A 26,887-nucleotide genomic window follows, 5' to 3' on the forward strand; every position below is an offset into this window, starting at 1 on the left:
TGGTACATTGCAATTTTGAGAATGTAGATTCTTCTCTTATGGGAAGTTTCCCTAATTGGAGTGGAAATGGAAAATAGGGGGTTATTTACAGTAGTGTTTAGATTTACCAGTTAAAGAGACTTTCTTACTCCAATGGTCCTGCTTGGATTTAAAATCTTGAATTTAAAGCTAGATGTTCAGTACTGTCTTAGTTTGGTTTTTGCTACTTCAGCTGTTGTTCTTGAGTATTTTTCAATTTCGCAGTAGGGTATGGAGGCCTGATATAGCAGTGGAGTGTGCCTATGGACTATAGTACCTAAGACTGCACTTGAGAGAATCCCTTTAGGCTTTGAATGGTTTCTGGATTTCTATGGCACTGTTGCTGCCTGAATTGTTTTGCTCAAGTTAGGAATCAAAAATGCTTCTGTGAGGTGTACCTGCTCTGCATCTTCCACTGACTAAGAAAATGATGATGCAATGGCTAGTGGGTAATGTGAAGGAAAGAGTAAGGCCAGCCCAAAACAATGACTTTGGCATTCCTCAAAACACAGAACAAGTTTTAACAGGAATTGAAGCGCAGGCTAAAAAGCCAGTCATGCTTCCACATGTCTTGATGATGCCTACAAAAACCTGGTGGTGCTTAAGAGCTGTCTTGCGACCACTGCCTGCTCTGCGTGTTAACTACTATGTTCTCTTTAATTCCTTGCACATGTTGCTGGTTACCTATTTAGGGGCAGGATCTGTATTGGTCTTTTTGTTTGTGTGAATAATTCCTAGAAGAGCAGGACCCTGTCCCAGAATGAGCACTCCTGTCCTTGCTATGAAACCAAACACATAATTTCAATGCTTGCTTTATTTATTTGAAGATGACGTGATGCAACCACAGCTTTCCCATATATTCTGCATCATACAGTTTTAATTTACTGCTGACTTTGACATTGATTTAGATTTTCTGTACCTCATTGTGTTTTGTTTTGAATATTTTTAGTTTATCATTTAGTGCACAGTCTCATACTCTTTGAGAAAACCTGTTACAAAGTGTTCATCACAAAATTGATTATACTAGTTAGCTCATACCATGTATGTGCCATCATGCATCCCTCAGTATTTTCATATTTTCCTTCAAAATACATCATGCTTAATGGCTTGATGATTTTAGACATTGAAACTTATCTTTATCATTGAACAGCATATACTTTATCAGTGGCAGTTTTTAAAGTAGTCTCTTGGTATTGAAATCCTGGCATGTATATAGGAGCTGATCAGGATGATTTTAAAGCATTTCAAATCTGGGGTTAGTCAGCTTCAGTGAGATGATAATTGTGGGTTCAAAAGAAGCATATCAATTTATACATTTGTGACAAGATGCTGCTCTGCAAGGGGAAGTAGAGATTGAAGTGGTAAGTAGGTATAGTTGAAAGGTTACCAGCTTTTACCATTCAGAGTAGTTCATGTTTTGTTCTACTAGCCCTTTTTTTATAGCTGAGTACCTTTATTGAAAATGTTTTTGATTTTGTGGAGTTTTTTTGTGATTTTTCTTTTCTCACTGTCTATTAGACACTCCCAAGAAATGGACAAAGTAAAATCAATCCCAGGCCTGGCAAGGTAAGATCAATTTTAATAGTTTTACTGTTCCTGTCTGTATTTAAAGCTTAGGAAGATAGAACTATATGTTACTGGTGTGTTTTTCGGTTTTGTTGTTTTTTTTAACACAGCTGGTGATATACTGTGACTCAGACTGTCAAAAAGCTGGGATTGAAGTTTTCCATGATGTTCCAGATTGCAGTTCTTGGGTTCTTTCCCCAACAATTTTAGTTAAAGTCATCAGAGGATGGTAAGAGATCAATTTTTACTCTTCCTACAAAGATTTTTACTGTATCCAGAGATGGTTTGAAACAGAAGTGGCATGTGATTCACAGTAAGTCTGCCTTGTAAATGGCAATGTATCATGGACAGCAAGAAATAGGGCATTTTACCTCTGCAACAGGAAGTTCTGAGCTGGAAAACTTATTTTGCTGACTAATTGAATGAGTGTTACCATCTGGCGGGGTGTGAAATTTCATCAGTTACAGGTGTGAGATGAAATGACAGATTTTGTCCAGCTATTTTGCTCTTGAGCTCCTCTGTCATTAGGGATTTTGCACAGTATTTGGATTGGGCTAAAAGGCTAGCAAATAAGTTTAAAGACAGATCTTACTTGATTATTTAATGGCCAAAGGAATAAGATGATGCTGTAGTGATAATTGACTGTTTCTCTGACAAAATGAGGGGTTTTGCTCTAAAAACTGTATTGCTCAAGAGTAATTCAGAACGAGTTCATATCCTACTTTCTTCATAGCCTCAACAGAAGGGCCATTAGTAGTGTGGCTAGCACAGCAAGGTATGCTGTGGCCAGGCTATAATGCAAATAGCAGGTTCTCAAAAGTAATTATCTGATAGTAAGGTGCAGACACAAGGGCTAGTTGCAGTAGGAGGTACTGGGAAGCAAACTGATTGCTGTTTAGCTTCAGAAAACTGGAACAAAACCTTTTGATCTCTGTAAACCAGGTCGTCTTTTCCAGCGTGGTCTAGAGGGACTGGGTTTGGGGTTTTTTCCTCCTTCTGCTGAGAGCCTGAGTGAAAGGATTGTATTTGCAGGTGGATAAAGTTCTTATTTAATTATATGTTCCAATCTGCCATTAAAAATGAAGTTGTCCTTGTCTTCTGAGCAGTCTTATCATCCTCTGGCACATCTACACCAGCTCCTGTGGAACTCCAGGCTGTTCACAGGATCCAAGCAACTTGTCTGTTTATACATGATGCAGCAGTCTGCAGTGTCATTGTTTTCTGATGTACAAATTGGTTCTGATTTGTATCTCATACAAAGTCTGGTATTCAGAGACAACAGCCTTTGCTGCCCCAAATTACCAGTTTTAAAAGGTGGAGAAGTTTTTTTGTGAAAGTACAATTCAGCAGTAGACATCTTTAGTTTTATCATTGTTTTTAAAGGTATCACAGTGACTTAAAATGGCTTGCATCGGTAGTGTTGGGTGAATAAGCTGTATGGGGGAAATGGCAAGGGTTTGGAAACAGTACTGTGTATGAAAGGATTTGTTAAGTGGGAACATGATTTTTGCAGATCACACTTGATAAAGCACCATGAAAAATTAGATTTTTTAACATTTATTTTAAGCTGGATACTCTATGAGAAGCCAAATTTTGAAGGCCCCTCTATTCCGTTGGAAGAAGGAGAGTTGGAACTCACAGATATTTGGGGTGCAGGTGCTTCTGAAGAGCAAAGTGACAGCAAGTCTCAAAAGCCTGCAGTGATCGGTTCAATAAGACATGTTGTTAAGGCAAGTAATACAAGTAAAAAAAAATTTATAGGTCTTAATGTATAGTGGTGTTTTATACTGATACAGAGTGTGATTGGTCTATTGGGACACAAGTGTAACATGAGCTACAAGTGCATGAAACAGTCTTTAGTTTTGAATTTCATGTTTAATCACAAAATGCATGTGAGGATTGTGATAACATCAAGAGGAAGGACAGGGTAGGAACAGAACTTGGTGGGCTTTATTAGAATAGGCACCAAAATGCTACATGCAGCATATGCTTTGTAGTCTGGTCAGTCTCAGGAAAAGCATCCCAGAAAACCATCAATAATTTGGTATTTTCAAAATACAGCTGCTTCTTTTTTTTTCCCAGTACAGACCAAATTTGCACTCAAATACAATGTCAAACACCAAATTTTTGTTTGCTTGGAATGGGCAAACTTAACAGTGAGTTTCACACATGATGGAACAGCCGTCCTACATGCACTTTTAAACCTACCATTAAGTAGTTACAGTTGCAGGTTGCCAAAACAAGCACAAGCTATAAAGTTATTTGACTAGGAAAGGATAAGGGAGGAATATATATTGCTTGGAACTACAATTCTTGTTTAAGTTGCAGTTCCCTTCAAGGATGGTTTGTTTGGTGTTATCTTGGGATTCAATTTGCTAGAGGAGATGTTAACTGATGAAAGAGGATGCATTCCTGCCTAGATGGCAGAAAGTAAACAATGTAAATGCTGATTAGAGATTGCCTGTCTGTCTTGGTTCAAACAGTGACAGGCAAAGTGGCTTAGCTATACTTTTATTATAGGCATCTAATAGCAGTAGTAATTGACAAGGGAGGGGGGAAACAATTTAAAACAAACAGGTGTTTCAAAACTGATTTAGTTACGTTCAGTAATTACAGAACTCACAGCACAGATCAAGTGATTATGGCGATCTTCATTTTTCAGGATTACAGGGTTTCCCAAATTGATTTGTATACAGAGCCTGAAGGGTTAGGAATCGTGACTTCCTTTTTTGATGACACTGAAGAAACAGGGGTGTTTGGAGCCACGCAGAAGACTTGTTCTATTAAAGTACATTGGGGCACGTAAGTATGTAGCTCTGTATGAATGTGTAGTGCAATGAAAGGAATTTGGTTTAAAGCATTGGTTACACCTGTCAGACTTCTGAGCAGGCTATATTTATTCTAGTCCTATATTTTGACAGTATTTGTTGACAGTAGTGTTAGTGCATCACTGTAATGCTTCACTCTTGGGGAGTCTGACCTAGAATGTTTTGTTAGAGCTAGATTTTCTTCTGCTTGCATGTAGTAAATACCGAATAACCCTTGTGTATTTGTAGACAAGGAATAATAACTCTCTTGGTTTTTCTCATTCAGGCAAACTGACCATAAGTGAGGGTGGGGAATGAATTGTTATAGTAAGATCACATTTCCCACTTGCTTTCTTCTAAACTTGAAATCATCCTACTAAAAGAGTAAAATTTTGAAGTCCTTCTGTTATACTAAGACTTAGTGCTTCAGAGGGTCCATACGTGACATTCTTGTACTTCACAGTGCATTTTGATCTGGGCTTTTATGATGATGTTTAATACAAATATGTCACCTGAAAATATCTGGCCATCTGAGCTAGGAGGGTAATATTGTGAACCAAGCAAGCTTTCATGAGAAAGGAGATCTCTAAGGAGCAACCCAGGTGCCATACCAATATTAATTTTCATGGCTTAATAAGCAAACTTGTAAATCGTTATGGAAAACATGCTTCAAAGTAGTACTGGGAAAAGTATGCAGAAGAGAGAGGAAAAGTGAGACTGGAGCCACTTCCAGTCATCCTGCAGAACTTCTTACAGGGTATACAGTCCTTGGTTGTTAGCTCTTACCTTTGGGCACTGATAGCACTTGTCTTGCTGCAAACCATCTAACTATCAAAAACTGCCCAGCTGAAGGCAGGTGTTACATACCACTGCAAAGATGTTTCAAATCTACCACATGATATACGGACATTTTCATTGTTAGGCAAAGTATTTTATCAGAGTAAATATTTACACCTTGATTTATGGGAAAAAATGAAACATTTTGGTATATAGGCAAATTTGAAGATGTCCAAATGGTTGGTTCTCTGACCTGAAGTTACTTCTGATAAACTGCAACCTCAATCCAAATTACATGTCTCGCAAGAGTAATTAAATCAGATATATTATTTGCAGGTTGATTTTTAATTTGCTTCATCTACGTCTCCACTTTATTTCTGTCCTGCTTAAAATCTATCTGCGACCAGTAAAATTGTAAATTGTTTTTGAAAGGAGGCAGAGCCTGTGCTCATCTGAGTTATCTTTATTTTCCATTAGTGTAACAGCGTTGTTTTACTAAATCCACACAAACTCTTGCTGTCTTAATATCTCTTTCTTGCATTTGTATCCCCGAATGAAAGCAGACTAATATTTTCACTAGGAAGTGAAATATATTATTTTTCAGCTTTCTTGGATGTCTGTTCATTAGTCCAGTGTAGAAAGAAGTTGCTTCCATGAGAAATTCAGTAGATGGCTGCTGCTTTTTTGCATGTATCAGGATTAGGGGATTTTTTGCCTTTAGTTTACAGGCATGATATAGTTCACTGTATTGGCAGGTGAGTGAGGCTCTGAGTCACCTTGCCATGTGGGTGTGGTTGTAGCATCTTAAAGTTTCCCAGTGTTCATGCTTAATTGCTGTTTGTTAAAAGCTGCCAACAGAAATGAGTCAATGCACCTTTACCTTCTGACTGTACTCTCTCCTTGTTCTTCCATGTGTGTCAGCTCTTGCAGTGGTTAGTCATAGAATCCTTTAGGTTGGAAAAGGCCTTATAAGACCATCTAGTCCAACCATTAACTCAACACTGCCAAGTCCACCACTAAACCATGTCCCTAAGCATCACTACTGCACATCTTTTAAATACCTGCAGGGATTGTGACTTCACCTCTCCCCTGAGCAGCCTGCTCCAGTGATTGACAACTCTTTCAGTGAATTATTTTTTTCTAATATCCAGTCTAAATCTCCACAGGTGGAGCTTGAGGCCATTTCCTCTTGTCACTACCTGGCTACAGTCTCCTTTCAAAGCAGCTATAAAGAGCAATAAGATCTCTCATTTTCATAATTTTCATCATTTTGCATTCTCCCTCTATGTTCATTCTTTCCAGGCTGACCCCTGCAGCTCCCTCAGCTGCTCTTATTAGGCTTGTGCTCCAGACCTTTCACCAGCTCCATTGTCCCCTTCTAGACATGATCCAGCCCCTCAATGTCCTTGGTGTAGTGAGGGGCCCAAAACTGATCCTGAAACACAGGATTTGAGGTGTGGCATCACCAGTGCCAGGGACAGTCACTGCCTTGGTCCTGCTGGCCACACTGTTGCTGATCCAGGCCAGGATGCCATTCTTGGCCACCTGGGCACACACTGGCTTTATATATAACTGCTGTTGACCAGGTCTTTTTCTGCCAAGCAGCTTTTCAGCCATTCTTCCCCAGTCCAGGAGCACTGCCTGGGGATGTTGTTCAACACTTTCTCATGGTTAACCTCATCCCATTGGCCTCAGCCCATTGATCTAGATCCCTCTGTAGAGCTTTCTTACCCTTCAGCAGATCAATATTCCCACCCAACTTCTTGTCATCTGAACAGCTGAGGGAGTACTCAAATCCCCTCCTCCAAATCATTGATATTAAGGTATTAAACAGAGTGTGACAGAATGATGGACTATTTTAATCTCTTTGATATCACCAGATTTATATGTTATGGTCCTTACACGATTAAAGGGTTGGCTGCAGAAAGTGTTGCTGTATGTGTGTTTCATACTGCTTCACACTGCACTTTTTTGAGATCAGCCGTTTAAATTGGAGAAATACTCTGACATCCTTATGCAGAGATCAGTGGTGTGATTCTTTGTTTCTAGCAAGTGATGACTGGCTAAGATTTTTTAAAAAAAGCTTTGAAACCAAACTACTTTTGCTGCCCCTATCAAGAATTCTCAAAGTTACATCTTCCAAAGTAGATTTATTAGCAGACACAAACCATGAGGAAGTTGATTTCTAAGGAGTTGTCAAGTTTTTCTATGTATTAGTAAACAACGTAAGGTTAGAATTTTTTTATTGAGCAGATTTTACATCACATACCAGTAAGGTTTAATAAGGATTTTTAAAATTCTTGCAAATAGGTTCTGCACTTTAAAACTATCTTAAAGAATAATAGAATAACCTTGAATCTTTCTATTTCAGTCTAAGTTGGTTTCAGGTAAGACAGAGTCAAATACTTACTGTTCACTATTTTGATTTGGGTTTTTTGGTCTGATCAAACAAAAGACAGGTGTTGTTGGTGGTTCCTTTGGAGCACAGATATTTGTCAGTATGCCAGCTTGTAGGTGGCAGTTTTGGTGGTAAAGAAACAAAGTTTTGTTAAGGATACAATGATCTTGTTCCAAAACTAAGCATATTGTCTTGTTCTTTACTGTTCAGAAATGTTCTGGGGTTTTTATGTCTTGCTTTTGTCCCTCCACCCCCTCTACTTTTAGATGGCTTCTTTATGAAGAACCTGGTTTCCAGGGAGTCCCTTTAATGTTGGAGCCTGGTGAATATCCTAATTTACTATTCTGGGAGAAGAAAGAAGCATACATTAGGTCCATGAGACCCTTAAAAATGGTAAACTGCTGTTACTACTTACAAGTTAAATGACCTATGTTTATGTGTTATAAATAATGTATTAAGGTGGCTAGATTTTTCAAGACTTACAAAAATCTAACTCTTTCAAAAAAACCCCAGAATTTTTAGTCTATGAAATTCTTGAACTTAAAACATTTGATTGCATCATCTCTGCTATTAATCTGCCTTTTCACTTGCGCTCTTTAAGGAGTATTTCACCTTAGTCCTGCCTTTTTGTAAAGAATTGATGACTCCTCCAGATCTATCTTATATAAAATCTATAAGTTATCTAAGTCATTAACAGCTTACCTTTTTCTTCTTTTTTTTTCTTTTATCAGGGTGGTCGCAAAGTTGAATTCAGTGGGGAGCCAAAGGTAAAAGTCAGTATGTATTGATTGTCCAAAGCTATTTTACAGCACATGAACCTACACATTGGGTAGATAAGTATGCTTTGAGTGGATACCAACTGCTGATGGTTTACTGGGTAGTCCTTTTGTATGTGAGCACACTGTGAAAATGCAACTTCTGTCACATTTCTGCATCCATCACATGCATATGTGACAGTATTAACACCAATCCAGATAATGCAAATGGGTAATGAATGCTCAAGCCCTCATGTTGCATCTCTTGTGGAAAGGCTTCTTTTAGAGGAGAGAGATCCCACTAGTTGGTTTCATCATTTTGCATTCTCCCTCTATGTGCCCATGCAAAAGAAACTGTCTATTGTCAAAATTCATCATCCTCCCTGCAATTTTCCTTTTACTTCGTTTCCACTCCAGGTAATTGTTTATGAGAAGCCTTTCTTTGAAGGAAGACATGTGGAAGTAGAATCAGAGATCTTTACGCTTGATGACAAGGAATCAGAAGACAAGACAAGCCTTCCACTTCCATCAGTGGGATCCATAAAAGTACTGGGAGGAGTGTAAGTGTGGAAAAGCGGTACTTACCCTTTAGCTGAAGTAGTAACTCCACAGGCTGGAAATTGCAGTGGACAAATATAGTCCCTGTTAATTTTGTTTTTGTAATTTTTGGGTTTGAGGTATACACCAGGCTTAAATTTGAAAATATTCACAGCGAAAGAATAAATATCATATATCTGTATCTACTTCATGAAAACACGAGTGGCACTTGTCAGTTTTGACATGCGGACTCTGTTGTTGTTCAGTTGGGTCGCTTACGAGAAGCCTGGCTTTGAAGGCCATCAGTACTTGCTGGAAGAAGGAGCATATCGGGATTGGACAGACTGGGGTGGCTACAATGAGGAGGTGCAGTCCCTGCGACCAATTGTTGGTGTAAGTTCCAAGAACACATAGTAGGCATCCCCTGAGTGCTCTGAGATGTCATGTTGCACTTTCCTTATGGTGCTTCTCTTTGTTTTAACAGGACTTCACAAGCTCCCATATGATAATGTACAGTGAAAAAGACTTTGGATCAAAGGGTTCCAATATCAACGTGCTAGGTATCATTTCCAATTTGAAAGACACTGGATATGGGCTGAGGACACAGTCTATAAATGTGCTAAGTGGCGTGTAAGTAATATTTTTATTCACTCTTTCATTTTAGATACGGTGGTCTTTGTAGAAATTGGTAGTGTTAGCAGATGTTTTTCAGGACTCTCACTTCTATGTGGAGTCTTCAGATAAAATTTTCTTGACCACAGAATGTGAAAAGTAAAGGTTTGGTGAATGTGCACAGTAAACCATCTCTCTTCTTACAATAAGAGAAGATGGTCCCAGCATTGACTTTCTGATACACAAAGCATGAAAGCATGAGATGAGATTCCATCAAGAGAGGAATAAATAGCTTGTTCTTCTGGCTGCATTTGTTTGAAGCATTTCAACAGCAAAATTGTTATGGAAATAATTTCCAGTTTTGAACCTAATTTCCAGGCTTCTTGCATTTCACCAGAGGTAGATTCCTTGCTCTTTCTCTCACTTCTGTTTTAAATGGAGGTAACTTTTACTACGCTCTGATACCTTCTGATACTAGGGAGAGTAACTGTCCCAAAAATTAACATTGCTTTTGCAGTGAATCCTATAGATTAGCAGTGGTTTAGTGTTGTGGCGTTCGTTTTTATTGTTTGTTTGGAGTTTTTTTAACATATGGTTCCCAGAAGTCTCTTATTAGCCATGGCCATTAACAAGCCAGCTCTTAGTCCCACAAGTGCTACCATGTGCAGTTGATCAGCTGATAGATTTTTCTGTTTGATTAATCGAGTCCATCAACTGCAGATTGAGTTTCACAGCCTTGCAGACTGTATCAAAGTATTTGGGAAATGCAGACAAGTATTAGCAGTCATGGCTGCAAACACACAGAATTAACTAAAATAGCAGAATCAAAAGAGCATGAGATGTACAGTCCTGGTATGTGTGCAGGTGACTTGCTGGGAGCTCTGCCTTACCCAGCCACACCCTAAATCTTTCAGTGTGTTATCTGTGCTATATCTCTGCAAGTTTTGTCTGGATAAAGGTTGCAGAATCAAGCTCAGTGCATTCCAGAGGAATGCTTATAATTTGTATATGAATATGGTGTGACAGGAGGGGTTTTTTTCTGCCTAGTGACATCTGAAGCCACTGTGCTGTTTTGTCTTCTGTAATATGCAAGACAGATTCATGGGAAAGAGTCACCCCTGAAGGTTGGGAAACAAATTGTGGGTTACCTATCATGCTCTTCATGTAGTTGTTCCAGTAAATGTGTCTGTTGCATCTGAGATAGGAGTCATACATGAGTTTGAGTATTGTAATTAAGAGTTACTTTAATGGCAAAGGTGGCTAGGAGTCTTTATGAACAAAACTTGTCCCATAGACTCTGCTACCACTCCTGTAATCTCACCTTGTAGACTCCAAAAGATGTAATTTGTAGCAATAAGCTTTTAAAAAATTCAGATGCATTGTTCATAACAGGTGGTTAGCACTCAGCTCTTAAGAGTCTCGTACAACCACTCTGTTTCCAGAGAAGTTGTGAGTGTTTGGGAGTATTGTGGTGATCTTAGTAAATGTTAATGTGTCAGAAAGCATGAATGATCTGTATGAAGTCATTTTTGGCAATACAGTGCTTTATTTTAAGCATTAACCGTCTGTTCAGATAGAAGATTTTTTTATATCTTTCCTTCCAAGAAATCTGTCATTGTGCAATGAATAATCCATTGAGCAATTTCCTGAGCTGTTTAGACTGTAATGCAGTTGATGACATAGTGAACTGTGACAGATTCAGTAAAAGCTTGTCAAAATATTTCAAAGTAACCATCCTGGTGTCGTTCCGATCGGGAACGGCGATAAAGAACGACACTGGACTCTCAAGGGAGTCACAACACGAGAATTCCCTGGTTTATTGCTTCAGCCCTGTCTTATAGACAGATACGTGGAAAGTACAGAAAGGAAACTCTTATTGGTTAACAAAGTGCTACATCACCATCATTGTTCAGGGGCACTCTGCCCCCCTGACCCTCTCCTGCAAGGTAAACACAAGGAACAGACAAACAGCACCTGGCAGTTGTTTTCTGTCTCTGAGGATTGTTTTGAAATCCTCCTTTGAATTCCCAGGCTAGCTTCTCAGGCAGGACTGAGAGGCTATGGGCCTGCAGTCTCTGCAGCTCTCTGCAGCCTGTTCTAAAGCTAGCATCCATAATCCTGGTATCATATTGGAAACACTTAATTAAAATAAGTCAAAAATGTAAGAAGCCCTCAACTTTCATTGCAATTTTTTAACTACAGGTATCTGGAGTAAGCAGTTAGAGAAGTAAGATAACAGATGATCTGTATTTCCCACATAATTAATTTGATTGCTCTGGTTAATTTAAAAGGTATATCAAAGAAAAGAAAGCCTGACACTTCAGTGCACGATACTTCTGAACAATTTCTGAGCTCAACTGCAGCTTTAAACTGTATTGCTGAGACAGCCCAGCTCTGCATTTAGAGAGTGACTATTCCGTTTTGGAGTAATTCAGCACTAGATGCATTAAAATTTCTAAATTTCTAAATGTTTCTAAACATGTTTCCAAGCAGTATTTTCGTGTCTTTGCTAAATCCATTGTAAAGACATCCTGAAAAATATTTCATAGGGAGATGAGGATTGACTTCTTGAAAAATGAAAATTTACTTCTTTAAAAATGAAAATGTTTTGCTCTTGTGCATTTTTTGGAGACTAGCCAAACATAAAATGAAAAAATTAGTTTTCTACCATTAGAGTGGGAGAAAGCAATCCAGGCTGCTTGAAAACAGGAGGGGGCTTTCTTCTTTTAAGTAAGGTTTGATCTTTACTTCCAAACTGGCAGAATTTGAAATGGTGGAAAACGGAACTATTTACTAGCAACAGGTAACACCCTTAACAAGTTCAAGCAAGTACTAAAATCAAGTGTTGTAGTATTTTGATTTCCCCTCTACTTAAAAACTTCTTCAGGCTTTCATTGAATAGTGATCAAAATCACAGGAACTGCATGTTTGAAATGTGCCTTTTCTTTATCCATAAACACATCAAACTTTTGCCAGAACCCCTGAAGAAGATCTAGTCTTTTTGTTGATTCCTTTTGAACTTGCTGGAAGAATTTTCCCAGATTTGTTTATTTCATGTAGTCATCTGTTTACTGTGGTCGTATTATCAGCCTGGTTTTCCCCTAGTTTTCAAGTAATTAATCCACAGTGTAGATTGGGTTGCTTCTAGAGTACGTATGGATAGTGAGTGATATTAAGGAAATAATTAGGTAATGAGCAGTTCGTATACAGAAACCAGAGACAGTAAATTTAACCTGGATGCACTCAGGAAGGTATAATATGAGTGAACCTGGAGACACAAGGTACAAGAACAAACCACCACTGGGAGCTGAAAAGGGCAAGTACCCCTGGTTACCCCATTGGAGAACACTTCAAACAAAGCTTTAACTTCTCTGTATATCTGAACTGATGTTCAGGAAGAAATCTTTCAAGGAGTCACAAAATTAAAGCTCGCAGATCCCTGGGATACTAAGAGTCACAGTCACAAAATAGCATGATGAGCCCATTTTATCTCTTTCCTATAAATAGAATTTTATTACCTCACCCTATCTATTAATCATGGTACAAATCTGCAAGTGCCAGTTAACTTTCTGACCTCCCTCCTAAAGTTAGACAAGGTGAGTCCTGGGCTAACTAAGGGGAAATCTGATTTTTGGCGAGTTATCCATGTATGGATTATTTTCTTGGCTGTACTTTCAGACCCTGTTTGGAGTTGCACTTCCTAGATGTCACATGTAGAGGTTTTTGGAGAAAGATTCTCTGTGTGTAATAGTACTAACAGTATATAATCAATGCTTTATGCTACTTCTGGTTTCGGGGGCATGGACGGTGCCCAGGGATAAAGGTCTCCAGCACCCTCCTGCCAGAAGCCTGGGATGGAGCTGTTGCTCAGCCTCACCAAGGCAGTTTGTACGTCTGGGGGTTACAAAATCTGTTGTGTTAGGAGAGCTCACTCCCTGTGGGGCAGGATGGTTGCTGCCATGCTGCAGAGCTGCACTTCAGTTTTTGTTGTGCCTGGCAGCTGGAATGTGGCTCTCTTGCTCAGCTGTGGAGGCAGTGTCTTGCTCTCCAGGCCTTTATGTTAAATCAGAACTTGGATTAAGGCAATGCACCTTCCTAGGGATAATCTTGAGGTCTGACAGGTTTAGCTGGTACTGAATTCAGCTGCCTGTCCTTGATGATGTTATTACTACTTTCAGCAGCTTATATGGGCTTCTGAATGGAAAAGCACAAGTATGTCACCATTAAGCCCTGACTCTAGGAACTGTCAAACTGCATGGGCTGACTTGCATGGAAGAGTGGCACTTAGTTATTTAAATCCCATTTATTTAAATGTAAACATGTGCAAGTGAGATTTGTTGATTACTTCTGCATTCAGGCTTGTTTTTAGACAGGGGAAACTAAATAAATGCTGTCAAGGGATTCTTGGGAGGATGCTGACATGTCTTACAGCTAACTTTATATCAGAAACATTTGTTTGCATACATCTCAATTAAGTAAAACTACCGTGCACCATAGCTGCGTCCTGGTACTTGTGCATTGAAAAATCTAATGAATTCCTGCTGAACAAATTGTTTAAGGAAACCTCATTTTCACTGCTTTTGGTATATGTGGTATACAGGTATAGACACATCTGAGACACTTGAACTCTCTGCCCAATTTATTGTACATACCAATGTCTCTTTGATGAATTACTCTGAGGTGATTTTGAAATGGGCCTTGAAATATGCCGTAAGTAATTAGTGCGTAACAAGTTGGAATAATTGATTATATCTGAGGCAAACCAAGAGATGCGTGAATAGTGATATATGTGAATCACTGTTTAAGTGTTTGCCATGGACACATAAAACAAAGTTCATACTCTTGGCACATACATGTTGATGCATCTTTATTTCGGTTTGAGGTTATCCCAATTCTTGTGTCTGCAGAGACTCTGGCATTTGTACGTGGAATAAAACTGCAGCTTAGTAGAATCCAATTGATCGACACACATAAAAAATTAATGGGGGATTCTGATGTTGAGAGTTGTCTTCCCTTGCATATTTTAAGACCTGTATCATTTTGCTGCTTTATGATATGAAATTTTTGTTAGTGTAGAAACTCAGTAGGTTTCTGAGCCCACTGAAAGTAGATTTTGTCATAACCTAGCATACATTCATTATGTGCCACAGTGGCTAAAATTAAAGGCAGGTTGACTATGTGTAGAAGTTTTTCTTGTAGAATCAGGAACCAGCAAGATGTCCTGATTCCTGCCTAAATATAATGAATGAAACACAGCTGCTACTGTGGTCTGTTCTCATATGGGCATTCAGAAAACAACCAAACAGAAAAAAAAAAGTCAGAGTGTAAGTGTGGGAAAATTTGGGAAGTGTAACAGTGAAAGGCAAGGCAAGTTCTGCAGGTTATCACAAAATGAAAGGTAATATACGTGCAGGAAGTGCTCTGTTTGGGCTTTCAGTGTGGAACCAGGGTTATAAGAACCCTATAACAGAAGATTTATTGAGTGTAGTAAAATATGCTTAGCAAGACTAAGTGATAGCAGGTATTTAAGATTTGACCTAAAGTGCTGCAGGAATAATTGGACATCAGAGAGTTATATGCAGTGATTTGGTTGCTTTTCCTATACGTAGTGTGTATCATCTCAAAAGTTGAAAGTCTTTCAAAAAGGCATATTCTAACTGATTCTGACCGAAGGCTTGATGCAGATCTCCGAGTTTGTGGCCTATGTCAAGCATGAGGTCCAAGTGAGTAGTTACAATAACAGCTTAGCATTTAAATACATTGATCTGGTCGAATTTTTGGTGGTTTTAATGCTTGACTTTCAAGGATCTTCTTACTCTCTCTGATTCCTAGCAGGGAACAGTCTCCTCTGCTTAGCATATATGCTTGTTGTTGCAGCTCAGCATCCTGTTGGGATGTGTATTTGCTTAAACACAACTGAGTCGTAGCTACAGGCAATATTAAAAGTCATTATTGCTACATTTACTGCCCAGATTATTCTGAAAGTTAGTTTTGTTGAAAAAGTTCTATTCTGGTATCTGACCGGTGTTTTTGGTTTTGTGGTTTTTGTTTTTTTTAGAGAAGAGCTTGACCTTGGTAAAATAATAGAATTGTAAAACATCTTGAAATATTCTTACTGTAGATAACTTTTAGGATATGTGGCAGGTGATGTGTCTGAACTTGTGGTTTGCTTTAGCTAATTCACTCTGATTTGTATCAACATACTGCAAGAAGGTAGGAAAATTTGCATGGGGTTTGCACTGTCAGATACACTGGTTTGTTTAAGACAGTAATGAATATACACATCTGTATTTTGGAAAAGTAGTGTGACTTCTACCAACCACCCTCACCTTCTTTCTCTTTTAGATGGGTGGCTTATGAGAATCCTGAATTTACAGGGGAGCAGTATATACTGGCTAAAGGGCTGTATCCCAGCATTGAGGCATGGGGGGGAAAGAATTGCAAAATCTCTTCAGTTCAACCAATTGTTATGGTAAGGAGCTTATTTTATATGTGTTCTGCAAGTTTCTCTGAAGTATTTGGAACTCTACTTTTTTAAATTCAGTTTACTTACATTATTTAAATGATAATTAATAATAAATTTTGTATGCTCTTTTATCACCGTTGAAAATATTTTTCCTTTTTTTCCCCACAAAACTTTTGCAGGATATTGTTGGAAACGAAAGGAGTAAAGTCAAGGTAAGATACTTCTCTAAGCACACAAACTGTGTCGTGTCTGTAACATGTAAATAAAGAAGTGGCTGTTTGTCAAGTGGAACACTCAGGAATTTGCATAGATGGCTGACTAGTCAGACAAAGAGTGAAAACTGCAGGTGGAGGAAGGTTATTTTCCAAACCTTTTGAGTAAGGCACATGAAGACCCAAGGAAGGTGGGATTTAATACACAATTGCCATCAGAACTTTCTTATGGCACTGGCAATGTCTTGGTTCAGCAAGTGAGGGGTTTTGGGGTATCAGTGATTGTTCTTAGGAGCTGGAGCTCACAGCCCTCTATGCAGAGGTACAGGACCTGGAGTCTGTTGCTGAGGAGAGGGCTCTACAACAGAGGTGTTCTTGGTGAGAGCATGACAGTGTAGATACTGTTCTTGGTACATTAAGCCAGTGGCTTAAGTACTTAATTCCTTTTGAACCTATTTCTTTGATTAAGAGTTTTGCTAGTAGTGGTTGCACTTGAAGGGAGTTGTTCACTCACAAATACTGCTGAGTTGTGCTTAAAAGTTAATGCCACCTTTGTCAATAACATAAGGAAAGGAAATGGCAGGGAGAACTTGTCTGTTCAGTGAGTTAATATATTTCTACATTGGATTGTCTCCTTAGTGCAAGTACTAATATGTAGTTTTGACAGTGAGGCTAATAGGCAGCTTTTTTCATCCTTCTTAATTCTGAACCTCTTCAGGTTTGTCCCTGTACAAAGTTATTTTTATTTTCATTTCAGTCAAAGTGGTAAGTATATCACAGCCCTAAAAACTAAGTAGACAATTCTTAGCTGTCCTGGTTTGCTACTCCTGGTTAGTAGCACGCTTCAGTGGAATCTCCTGCATAGGGATAATGCATAAACTATGCAGAATAAAAATATCAAAGCTGCTTATTTTCAGCTGTGTGCATGAAAAATTATTAGCATCTTTGCATTATGTGCCTATTAAGACCCTAAGGAAGACCTTATCCCAAGGAAACAAAGTAGTGGCTTGCAGCCAAGAGACTACATCCATTGTCAGCGTGTTCCTCTCTGGAGAATGCTGTACCTGCCCACACTCCTATCTCTATTAAGAGTGAATAAAGCTGGTAGGCATGTTGTAATGTGAATGACTTCTGTGTGATCACAGCTAATTATCCTCCAGCCAAATTAGCAAGTTTGCTGCTTAGAAAGTTTTTCTCTTGTTTTTTTTTGTTTTTTTTTAAAGGGCAAAAGACTCTGGGGGTTGTATTCTCTCTTATCCTTGGAGCAGAGAAAGAACCAACACGAGACTGTGTCTATAGCTGTAACAGGCTCATAAAACCCATCTACCCTGGGAATATACCATGCTTCTTGGCATGCTGAGTCCTTTGCCAGGATTATGCACCATTAGTGTTCTGAGAGAGTTTTCATATACTGAAAGATATGTTATATCTTGGATATTTTAGAGATTAAGCAGATTGATAATATAAAACTCTATGGCCCTGTAATAAATGTGTGCCTATTCTGGCCATTGAGTGGGAATTTAAACATCTTACCCAGCAGACAGACCAAGGAGCTATACTTGTGTTGTTTTAATTATTTTGTATGTCACTACGTGATTTACAGCCAGAAGTAATTTTTGGAATTGTTACTTTGCTCTCTTGAGCAAGGATTGTAACACTGAAGAGGTGACAAACATAGATGACCAAGGAAGTCTGGGTGTTTTAAGTATGTTTTATCTAATTATAGAATTAATGGTAGAGATGTAACTGAAGGTAGAAGAATGAATTTCCTTAAATATGTTTATAACTTTTTAAAGGTCCAGTTATTTTCAGAGCCTGAATTCAAGGGTAACTGCCAAATATTTGAAAAAAACACAAGATGTATTGATTCATTTGCTGTGAAGTCTTCAAAAATTTTAGATGGCAGGTAAGTTATATTGAATGAATACTGCAAAATCACTAAAATGGTAGAAGTTTTAGAAAAGCAACCAGCTTTCTAACACATGAGGTGATTTCACATATGGGGATTTACAGAGAACAACGCTTTGACGTTGGCACATCAATCTTTCAGGAAAAAACATTGCAAATAATGCATCTGCATTTTATTGGCACAGATGTCTTAAGAGGAAACTTCTCCTTCTTTCTGCAGCTGCATAGTGTATGACCAGGAGGAATTTGCTGGTAACCAGTATGTGTTGGAAGAAGGGATCTATCCTGATCTCACAGCAATGGGTTGCTCACCCCAAGCAGTTTTAAAATCTTTACGGATCATAAATATTGTAAGTACAAACCTATTAGAAATATTATGAAGATAAGTAGGCGGTGATGATTCCCCATTTTTTGCAACAGTAAAAATTCTAGGGCACACATACAACAGAGGAAGGTTTGGGTTGGGGGCAGGGGGGGGCAGGCATTGCTTGTTTGTTTGGGTTTTTTTCTGTGCAGTAGCAGTTAAATGTCATAGCTGCAGTTAGTCTTCTTGACCTCCGTGCTGTTTTTGTAAAAGAGAAGATGTTACAGAAGCAACTGCCTGGGATGCCTGTTCTTGATAACAGCTACTAAAAGAACTTCTGTAAAGAGTCAAGCCTATTTCCCAGTAGGAGAGACCATTTAGAATGGGTTGAGAAAGTGGTAGGACAGTGTGAAGAAATATCTGTACCGTGGACCTTGTTTTTGATGCATATTTAAAAAGCATGCTTAATTAAGCAGCTTTGCATAAAACACATGTAATTATAAGGCACTGTTGCTATCATCAGGACAATGGAATTTGAGTTAATCACAAAATAATGCACCATTCTAGATAAGATAAAGCAACACCCAATACTATTTGGCAAAATCAGGCAGCGTTGTTATGTGTGGTGGATACAAACTAAACTACATTTACATATTTTGTAACTCATCAGTGGCCAGGAAGGAGTTTGCTCAAGCTTATAACCAATCATTATGACGGATCACTAATGGAACCTGCAGGTATCTTTAAAGATTAAAGTAATTACTAGCAAAATGTGGTCAAGATTCCAGGAACTTATGGCAACATGAGATGGCACTAATTTTAAAAAAGGAGGAGTTCACTATTGAATCTCTTCTTTGAATTTGGCAACTTTATTGCACTCCACTGTAATTTTGATAACTTGGTAGTGGTGTAGCCTGTGTTGAAGGAGAGCTAAAATATGTCATCCTCTTTCATGGCTCTGGAGAATTTTGATGGAGAATTTTGACAACTGCAGCAAGTTCATCTGCCTTCTGAACTCTTTGACTGTCTAGTAGACAGATCCTATTAAAAACAATATAATCGTTTCTAGCCAAGCTTGGTTGGGTGACCACCATGAAAAATAAGCTTTTCAGTACATGTCAGTAGTTCCTAGGTTTAAAATGCTTGTTTCAAGCTGGAAGGATCAGCTTACTTTAAAAAGATTTACTATTTGTGTCAGAGACTGTTGTGTTAAAACAGAAATTCCAGTTCTGTGCTTCTTGACACTTGTGAAACTTGTTCTAGTCCTATGTTTTATCACACTTCAGACAACAGCACAGAGCTGCATCTGTCTGAAAATCATGTGCTGCTGCTTCCTTCTTCAGAGGCTCCCTAGCTGCAGAGAAGAGGAGAATGGGTTATTTTGCTCATTGGTTTATTAGCAAACCAGAATAGAAAGAATGATTGTTTCTAACTACTTATATTGTTCGTTTTTCATGATTTTCCAAAAGCTTGAACCTTATTATTTTAGCTCCTGGTTTCACTCGTCAGACTTATTTTGGGACTGTATTTTGTCAGTGCCAATCTTAATTCCTCCCCACCATCTGTAACTTTTCTCAGGATTTTTTATGACATTTCTATACAAGAAGCACCTTTGCTATTTTAATGTCATATTACTGTTTTATCCAGTTGAACCCCCTTTGCAAGGATCATTTTGTAAGGGACCATAAAAAAAGGAAAATAAAGGGATATTTGATACACTTGCAAGTGAAAGCTAAAAGGACTTTTTAAAATAAGGGAACTTAAAAAACTATATTAAGGGCTGTTTATAAGCACAAGGGTTTTTGGGGGTTAGATTCCACTATATCTTGGTTGTGCTTGCTTTGCATGCTCCACATGGTTGTGCTGTAGATAGAAAATAGCATTTTTCCTTCTTGAATTTGACACATGTTCTTCTTCCTAAGCATACCATAAAACCCAGCTGAGAATGTGGTTTATACTTGAACAGTCATCTGAAATTACTTTTTAATGAGAAAGTCTGTGAAATAACTAAATGTAGATATGCAGGAACACCAGCCTGGTACAGTGCAGTATGCGAGAAGTACTGAAAGAAAATTCATGTGCTGACCTTGCACTTCTTGCTGTTTTATATAACATTGTTGCTGCTGAATCAAAAAAAAATGCCCAGCGTAAGGTGTGGCAGAAAATCGGAGGATTTCCTTTTCTATTTCTGTTTTCTTTGCAAGAAGATTATTTCTAAAGCATTGCAAGAGGCTGAAAGGCTGTTGCCTGAGATGTTGCATGTCTCAGAGGAAGCCAGAGGTGCCAGTCTGTAAAAAGGCTCAGAGTTCAGAGGCACTGAGACATCATCACAGTGTGACTGGTCCTGTTGGGCTCTTTACCCATGGTGACACATGACAGTCTAACTGGTGTTGCATTTCCTGGTGGGGCTGAGCATGCTCTGGTTGTGGAGTAAAGTGGAAAGGCCTCTCCTGGCATTTTCCACAGCCTAGCAGCATGTGTGCCATCAGGAAGCACAGCTCAGCTGCTGTGTGATAAGCTGGACTGCTGTGCAGGTGATGGTGACGCTCATGCAATGCTGTCATCTGAGGCCTTAAACATCTAAAGGAAGATTAAAGAGGAATTTAAGCACTGTCTAGAAATTGGTAGATGGGAGGTCTTGCCTAATAAATTCACATGGAAGCATGCATATATGAGCTGCCACGCATGCATGAAGCCAGCTCTGCCTTGGAGGGCCTGTTTCCATGCCTGAGGCCAGATGGGAGTCTGTCGAGACTTTGCGTCATGTCAGGCGTTCCCAGTCCAGTTGATCTGTGAGTGTGCTGAGCACATGCCAGAAGGAAGGAGCATTTCTGGCTGTGGCATTGGTTTTATGCAGTTGTTGGCTGGAAGACTGGTGAGAAAGGGAGTGGCAGTGTCATTTCTGTCTATGAGTGTACACTGTAACACCAGGGCACTCAGGCTTAATTGACTTTACCCTGGGGAATTTCAAACCCTACCTCCCAGCTTCCACAGGAAGGCCTTCAATATGACAGGCTATTTTCAGTCCACGATAGATACCTTGCCCCCAGAAAAGAGTCCAAGGTTCCTTTTCCAGAAGACATTCAAATTGGATTCAGTGTTGCAGAGAGCTTCATGTGGGCAGAATCCCTCTGTGACCTGGAGCATTTTGACAGAGAAGGAGAAGAATCATTTTTCCACAACAGTTTTGAGGATTCAGATGTTATAATTTTCACTTGTTGTGAATTTTATCTCAGTAGCATGAAACTTGAATCTTTTGTCTAGTCAGAATTGAAGTTGCTGTAACCTACAGTAAAAGTTAAAAATTAATGCAATAAGTGATAAGCAGTGCTGATGAGGCTGTCATCATTTGAAGCTGTAGAAATAAATATTTATCTTACTGTCTGTTCAGCTCTTTGTATGAAAATTCCCACGAGTGGGGGTTAGTGCAATGGAAGAGAGATACGGCATTGATTAAAACGTATTTTAAGACATACTTAAAGTATTGTACAAGAATCAGCCACAGAGGTCTTTGTGCCTGAAGATAAGGAAATTTTATGTTCCATGCGAGAAGATCCCTCGTGTATTTTGTATAAGGGCTTTTTATCACTTTTCAGCTTTAAGTAGAGTTGAAGAGCAGAAACACTAAGGGTTTTTGATCTTAAACAATCAAGAAGAAACCTCTAAAATAAAAGGGGTATGTGGAGTACTGATCTGCACAGTCACCATCTAGAGTTCCAACATCCTATAAAAGCACTTACCTTCCTTTTGCAGGAGCTGTCTGAGCCCTGCATAGCTCTTTTCGAAAAGATGGGTTTCCAAGGAAAGAAAATCGAGTTCAGTACAGAAATCTTAAATCTTCAGTTCCTGGGATACAATCCTCGAATAGCTTCAGTTCAAGTCCTTGGTGGCATGTAAGTTTAAAATCAATTTTTGATTCTTTAAAATGAAGTACTTATTCAACTTTACAGGTGTAATGGAACCACAGAATGTAAAATTAGAATTTCATAATGTGTGTAGTGCATTAATGCCATTTTGTCTTACAGAGCATTTTCATATTCTGTCTCAACAATATATTATCACTGACTCATGTCCTGTGCTAGGATTTGAAATTAATTTGAATAAAGCTCACAAGGAAACTCATGTCTCTCTCATGCCATATTTTAATAATTGGATAGCATTCTTAAAAACAACTTCTTTGCTCTTGGTTTGGGTCTCAGTCGTAAAAAAATAATTTGTTTTGTGATCTGTGTCATAAGTTCAAAATGTTTTTTAGTAAGTCTTGATGGTCATCCTTTAACCTCTCCTATGGACACAGAGGTACAGTCAGATCATGATCTCACCTCTTTTGGTGTTACTAGTAATTTTAGTCCCATTTACTTCAGGAATTGGATGAGTATCTAGCAGTTAGATTTACTAGGTGTTTTTAAGCAGTTGTGTTCTCTAAATGTACCCTTGAAATAATGTAAAAAGTAGTCCGTGATGAAGTTTAAAAGCTGTTTGGGAGCATTTTTAAAGCTACCGTCCCATATTCTAGGATTCCTGCAGATCTGTTAAATTCTCTTTTTGTTTTTTAGCCCATTGTTAACCTCTAAGATACTTGCCCCCAGTTTTGGTGGTTTTTGTAGTTTGTGATTTTTTTGTTTTTGTTTTTAATGAGAGATCCATTTTACTGTTGCTTTACATTTAAATGTATTATTTTGAAGAGGTAAATTTCCAAGGCATGTGCTAGAGATAAGCTGTTGGGTAGCTTAAGACTGCCCTCAAGTGGATTGCTAATATGCAAATCTGTAGAGCAGACCATTTTTCCCATCTGGATAAGCTGGTCAAAGGGTTTTCTTAGCACACTGAACTGAACTTTGAAACAAAATTTTTAAGGAAAGGTACATGTTCGTATTCTGAAGCTTCCCAAGGTTTTAGTATCTTTCACCATAACCACAAGTGATTCTCACTTTCCATAACGTGAAGTCAAAGTTACTTCTTTGCCAATATCATGATTCCAAGTAATGGAATTGTGAATTTTGTGTTTCCTGTCCAGTGAATATATGTGGGGTTTTTTTTGGTGGATCACTGGAAACACAGAATATGTTATGAAAATTCTGATTTTGTTACAGCAATGTAGGCTACTGTATTATGTCAAAATACAGGGTTTACATTTCCCTTGCCCCTGCTGCCTCCTTGTTGGAGAGGGTGTCATCTTCTCTTCCTTTGATAAGAGACCTCTATTTATAATTCTCTTAATTTCATACCTGGGGATATATGTGTATTAGGCAGTGAAAAAGCACCAAAATGAAAGTGAGTGTGCTTCTGGATGAAGAAGTCCAGTGACAAAACAGTCAGAGGAGACAAAACAGTCAGAGCAAGGACGTAACCTGAAAACGAGCATATTGAGTGCTCATGTACTCAAACCCCCATGGCTATTGGACAGTCCCAGCCCATCACTGAGAAAACTCTAGAAACTGCACTGTATGGCAGCCTTTTTTGAAGCCCAGACATAATTCACTGGCTGTGCCAATAATGATAAATCAAAATAATGATAAATCAAAAGTTGGGTTCTGACAGATTACCCTCAATGTGTGATTTTAAGTGTAGCTGGATGCGTGTTAGGGAATGCTAAACAAATTTTTTCTATGTGCACTCTTGCTCTGTCTCTTCTCCATCCCCCTTGCAGGTATTTGGAATGAAGAGAGATGTTATGAAATAAAACTTTTGTCAAAATACCCAACAGAACTTCATCCTGTTGGAGTTTCCGGTATTTGCTTGTTCCAGTCTGCATCCATAGTAGCTCTTTCTCATGTGAACCAGGCCTGTCCAAATTCAGATACACAGACCAGCTGGTTCTGCACCTGCAGCAATGTAGCATTTATAGCATATAGATCTATTCTCCTTGATGAATCACAGTGCCTCCTTGAAAGCAAATGGCATTTAAAAGCAGGGTTCTCCCAAGAAAATGCTTTGCTTCATTCAGCTTGCAATTTTTAAATAATAGGACTCTAAAATTTCAACTCCTATGTACCCATCTCAGTGTGGCTGATCTAAATCAGGATGTTATTTTATTATTTTTCAAGGCCTGTTAAAAAGAAAGTCATTGGCTTTCCAAAGCTAAACACTACTACATTGTGGGACAGATTTCTATTAAACTTATTTATTGATTCCAAAGCAGAATTCAGCAGTTAAAAAGTTGTCTTATTTTTTCTCCTCATAGATGGATCATTTATGAACACAGTAATTACAGGGGACGTCAGATGTTGTTAACACCAAATGAAATTCCAGACTGGTATAAAGCCAGTGGCTTTTGTCAGATAGGTTCTCTGAGACCTTTACTGCAGGTGAGTGGGCTCTGACATGAGCTCATGAAGCACTAATTTATATCTTGTCATGGGGATGGGGAGATATTAATGCAGTTGAAAACAGCGTTACAGCCTTGTCACAGGCATGTACAAACTTCAGCGTTGGCAATTGTGTAGAGAAATCACTCTGGAGTTTTGTGTGTAATAAAAGCTGTTTGAATATGCTACATGGCTTTGCAGTTACAGTGCTTAAACTGTTCATTAAGCATCCTTTAAACCAAAGTACAGAAGACAGTATTTAAGGATTAATTAAGCATTAATAAATAATGGCTATAACTGCTATATATAAATGATTTTGTTTCATAACTAGCACCCACACTGGTTGCTGGCATACTGTCTCTACTATCTGCATTATTTATGGAAAAACAAGAAAATTAGTTTTAAAAAAAAATACTTCAGTTAGTAGTGATTTTCTATTGATTTAAGAGGGAAAGTCTCTCCCTGCTTATTACTTGGCAGAATAATTTGCAAATCTAATACAAAATTTATTCTTGTCATCCCCTCTGTTTTGTTCTCTAAATAAAGACCATATGATCTTGTCCAATGGTGCAGCAGTCCTGGGAGCTTTAACATCTGAGATTCTTGCTAAGCCTTATTTCATTGGAGAAATAGCTTTTTCTAATCCATAGGTTACTTGTACCTGTAACCAACTGCATTTAGTTGCTGCCATAGCTTTGTCTTTGTATAGCCTTAAGCAGAACTAGGAATAATGCATTTTTACTGCCCTGCTGAGAGCTTCTCTGAAAACAAGTGTTCATGTGTAATAGGCCACACAATTGCACCATTAATAAAAGCTAAGAGCATCTATAGAAGGAATTAGTGGAGAGAAGTTAGTTTTGCTCTGAATTAAAAAAATTTTAGCTTTGCACTGTGTGCTGATTTCAGTGCATAGGAAAGCCTAAAACTCCATGCAAAGTGGTGAGTTCTCACAGCTTGTCTCATTCAGATGTTTATGGGCTTCTGAATTAAATTCTCCAATAAAAAAGTTAAACTTTCAGAAAGAAAGAGGGAGGTTTGGGGTTCAGCACTGACAGTAACTTCTCTGAAGTTAACTCAGAGCAAGGTGTGTTCTCTGCTGAGATTGTGGTTAAAGAGTTCTTTTGTTTTGTGCAGAAACGTGTGTACTTCAGGCTTCGAAACAAGGAAACAGGAAAATTCATGTCAGCTGATGGAAACCTAGATAATCTGAATCTCCTTAGGATACAGGTTGCAGAAGATACAGACTCAGATGATCAAATCTGGGTTTATCAGGATGGATTCATAAGGTGTCGGGTAAGGTTTGAGTTCAATGTGCATTTTCTCTTTTCCTCACCAGTAGTAGGGCTTTATGAACTTATTTCCTACTGCAGCATCTTCATTTATTCTATAGGTTTAATCTGTTTCAACTATAATGTAATCTTTCTGAAGGGAGTTGGTTGTTGTGGGTTTTGTTTTGTTTTAATCAACTTCGGCTTTTCCAGGTGATACAAATTAGTTGTATGATACTTTTTTGACATAATTGAAATTTTGAGAGAAAGTATTGCAAAAGAATCAAAGCAGAGGAGTTCTTTTAAAGTACACACCCTGATAATATTTTGAACTATGCATACCTTGCAGTAGGACAGTTAGTGTAATATAGTATTTGTACTGGTTTAGGGAAAATCTGGGAGGAAATAGACAATTAAAGATACAAACATTATAAAGTCACCCTTGGACAATATCCTCTTCTGCATTTAGGCAAACTTAAAGATAAAATCCCACTCTTTTGAGCCATTTAGGGTAGGGCTTTGTTTGTTTTTGTTTTGTTTGGGGATTTTTTGTTTGTCTTCTGGTTATTCCTGTATTTGTTAAATCCATACTTTTTTCTTTCCTCAACAAGTTTCCTGTGGAAAGTACAAGTTTCCAAATAAAGTCCTACTTTTCTCACAGTCCATAAAACTAATCATGTGCAAATTGTCATTGAGGTGAGCAGAGGTATGCGCAGTTCATGTAATGTTTAAGCATGAACAGTCTTAGGTAGGGATGCCAGCCAAAAGAAAATTAAGTTACTTTAATACTGTTAAACCGCTTGACTGCAAAGAATCATGTGAACTTTTTCTATAGGATTGTATAACTTCAAAGGAGCCATTTATAACTATGTCATCTATGCTGGAGGGGAAAATCTTACTGTTAATAAGCTAAGGCATTGTTTGGACATGTTTACAGGACACATGCAGTTG

General features: G+C 38.4%; 1 protein-coding gene across 5 annotated transcripts in view; it reads left to right on the plus strand.

The window, feature by feature from the left end:
• Positions 1-26,887, plus strand: part of CRYBG1 (crystallin beta-gamma domain containing 1) — a 97,610-nt gene that overhangs the window by 63,978 nt on the left and 6,745 nt on the right. For all 5 annotated transcript variants that reach the window (XM_086876708.1, XM_023923891.2, XM_086876709.1 and 2 more), the window contains 16 exons: positions 1,537-1,584; positions 1,695-1,813; positions 3,152-3,314; positions 4,247-4,386; positions 7,833-7,959; positions 8,298-8,333; positions 8,739-8,881; positions 9,125-9,251; positions 9,343-9,488; positions 15,816-15,942; positions 16,116-16,148; positions 17,945-18,054; positions 18,277-18,406; positions 22,114-22,253; positions 24,545-24,668; positions 25,803-25,961. In XM_086876708.1, coding sequence (XP_086732834.1) covers positions 1,537-1,584; positions 1,695-1,813; positions 3,152-3,314; positions 4,247-4,386; positions 7,833-7,959; positions 8,298-8,333; positions 8,739-8,881; positions 9,125-9,251; positions 9,343-9,488; positions 15,816-15,942; positions 16,116-16,148; positions 17,945-18,054; positions 18,277-18,406; positions 22,114-22,253; positions 24,545-24,668; positions 25,803-25,961 — 1,872 coding nt within the window. The remainder of the gene's footprint in view (positions 1-1,536; positions 1,585-1,694; positions 1,814-3,151; positions 3,315-4,246; positions 4,387-7,832; positions 7,960-8,297; positions 8,334-8,738; positions 8,882-9,124; positions 9,252-9,342; positions 9,489-15,815; positions 15,943-16,115; positions 16,149-17,944; positions 18,055-18,276; positions 18,407-22,113; positions 22,254-24,544; positions 24,669-25,802; positions 25,962-26,887) is intronic.

Source organism: Cyanistes caeruleus, chromosome 2, assembly GCF_971803275.1.
Source record: "Cyanistes caeruleus chromosome 2, bCyaCae1.hap1.1, whole genome shotgun sequence".
NCBI lineage: Eukaryota > Metazoa > Chordata > Aves > Passeriformes > Paridae > Cyanistes > Cyanistes caeruleus.